The 2,256-nt window shown below is 59.2% G+C and overlaps 1 protein-coding gene across 1 annotated transcript; it reads right to left on the bottom strand.

Annotated features, from left to right (window-relative positions):
* Nucleotides 1–1,351: 1,351 nt before the first annotated feature.
* On the bottom strand, nucleotides 1,352–1,976 carry LOC104533057 (C-C motif chemokine 4-like). Its single transcript, XM_010178419.1, has 3 exons — nucleotides 1,904–1,976; nucleotides 1,630–1,744; nucleotides 1,352–1,457 (listed from the first exon to the last, which is right to left on the bottom strand). Exons 1-3 carry the CDS (start codon nucleotides 1,974–1,976, stop codon nucleotides 1,352–1,354), a joined length of 294 nt encoding a protein of 97 aa, XP_010176721.1.
* Nucleotides 1,977–2,256: the final 280 nt, after the last annotated feature.

The following is a 2,256-nucleotide window of genomic DNA, read 5'->3' as shown; positions in this document are numbered from 1 at the left end:
CAGGGCAGCCATAGGGAAAATCTTGGTGTCAATACTCACAGGACATGCCCTGGCTTCCTGTCCAGAGAGCTGCCAGCAGCAGTAGGGTGAGCAGGGTCAAGGAGAAGACCTTCATGTCCAACCAGGGGCTCAGTCAGGACCCGCAGCTCTTGCTGACTTGGGGCCACCAAGAGCTACCTGCCTCTCCTGCCTGTGCCTGGGCATGATATACCCCCCAGCCAGGCTTTCCATGACAGCTCTGGACTGTCCCCGGGGAAAGAACCACACAGAGATATTGATAAAGGGCAAGTGGTGAATGGAAATTCCTTCTCCCAGCCCCTCCAGCCCCTGCGGTACCCGAGGGCTGCTGGAAAGTGTGGTGAGCAGCCGGCAGCTCTGCACCACCGGTGATGCACCGGGGCTGACAGTCTATTTTGAGTTTGGTTTTTGCCACAGGCAAACCACACAGGATGATGCTCACACTTGCCAAAGCCCCGGGTGAGTTTATTTTCAAAACCCCCCTGTTGTCAGCTCAGCTACGATGCCTCTCGTGCAGTTTTGCACCAGGGTGAGTGGCTTGGCTGTGGCTGTGGCCATGCTCTCCCCAGCCCACCCTGAGACCCATGGCGGTGGCTGTGCCCATCACGGTGCCTGTCACAGTGGCAGTGCCCATCACATCTCCTCATGGCATCCTGGCAGTGTGGGCTGGCACTGGGGGCCAACCAGGCATCCCCAAGGGGCAACTCTGCTTGAATCCTTGAATCCTCCCATCTCAGCCCTCCCACCCCGAGGCCACAGGGTCTCCGCTCATTAGAATGGCTGACGAGGAGTGTGGGAAGCCCCCTACTCATGGGCTGTGCCAGCCTCTTGCCTCTCTCACTGGTGGCGTTCCCAAACCCTGCATGGACATGGTTTGGCCCCTTGCACCCCCTGGAACCCCTTGCAGAGACATGGTTGGGGCTTTGGCTCTTCGTAGCTCCTTGCTGACCTCATAGACATGGTTTAACAGCCGGGTAGGAAAGCTGGCAGGAGGATCTGCCTGCTCCCTAGACATTTGCACAGCCAGATGTTTGCACATGTGGGATCATGTTTAATTCTATTGTACAAGAAATAACCGTGGAGTTGCTCCCCGTTAACCCCTCTGCTGCTGCCAGGCCAGTGAGCGCAGCCTCACCAACACGCTGCTGCTGCCTGCAGGGTCAGCACACCCCATCCAGGTGGCCTTCTGGGGATGGCAAAGGCCCTTTGCCTTCAAGGAGGTGGTAAGGGTCATCACAGTGTGATGAGGAGGATGTCCCCGATGAGCTGCTATATCCAAATGTGGTGTCCCCACAGCTGACTCCGCAAAGGAGTCACCTTCGTGGTGTCCCATCTAGCTGGGAATGGAGAAGGAGCTGACTTGGAAGCTCTGCTGGTACCTCTTCACCCAGGCCCTGCTCGCCTCCGTGCAGATCTCCTTCCCGCTCCTCACCCTGAAGCTGGGGCACAGAGAAGATGGAGTTAGTGGGGTGGTGGTACGGGGACCCTGGTGCTGAGTTTCTGAGAGGCTGAGAGGCACAGGGGATCAGGATTGGACCCACCAAAGCAAGACATGGGATCTGTCAGGGTCTAGAGGGGCTATACCCCCAGGGCTGGGTTTAGGGTACTCACATCACAGCCTGGTGCGGGCACTCAGGGCTGGTGGGGTAGCAGGCGACGACGTTGTCTCTCTTGATCCTTCTCTTCTGGAAGTTGAAGCAGCACTTGTCTGGCACAGCCGGGGCTCCTGGGGGGACAGTGAGAACTCAGCTTAACCTGGAGACCCCCACCTCCCATCTGAGCCCTCCCACCACAGGCACAGCAGCTCTTTGTGGGGATCCCCCCTGCACCCCATGCACCAAGCAAACCCGTCCCCATGGCCCTGGGGGCTGTCCCTGTCCCTCACTCTGTGCCAGGCTCTGGAAGCACAGCGTGGCGAGGAGGAGGAGGGTGCAGACCACCCCAGCTGCCTTGGCCATGGTGGGCTGCGGGAGGGCTGCTCAGCAGTGCCGGGGCAGAGCTGCCGTCTGCCGGGGTCAAGGCCACTGAGCGGCTTTTATGGGGGAGCAGCGGGGTTGGCTTCCCTGTTGCGTGGACAGGGGGAGGACCTGGTCCCCTGCCATGTCCCAAAGCACAGAGGGTGAGCAATATCCATTCACTCCCAGCACAGCCCCGGGAAGGGAAAAACTTGCTCCCGGGTCATGCTTTTGGCTCCCGATGAGCTTGGGATTTTTTTTTGAGCTCCTGCTTCCAGCATTT

Source organism: Antrostomus carolinensis, unplaced genomic scaffold, assembly GCF_000700745.2.
Source record: "Antrostomus carolinensis isolate BGI_N321 unplaced genomic scaffold, ASM70074v2 scaffold33691, whole genome shotgun sequence".
Classification (NCBI taxonomy): domain Eukaryota; kingdom Metazoa; phylum Chordata; class Aves; order Caprimulgiformes; family Caprimulgidae; genus Antrostomus; species Antrostomus carolinensis.
The sequence above is the reverse complement of the archived record's forward strand: the minus strand, read 5'-3'. Positions and strand labels throughout refer to the sequence as shown.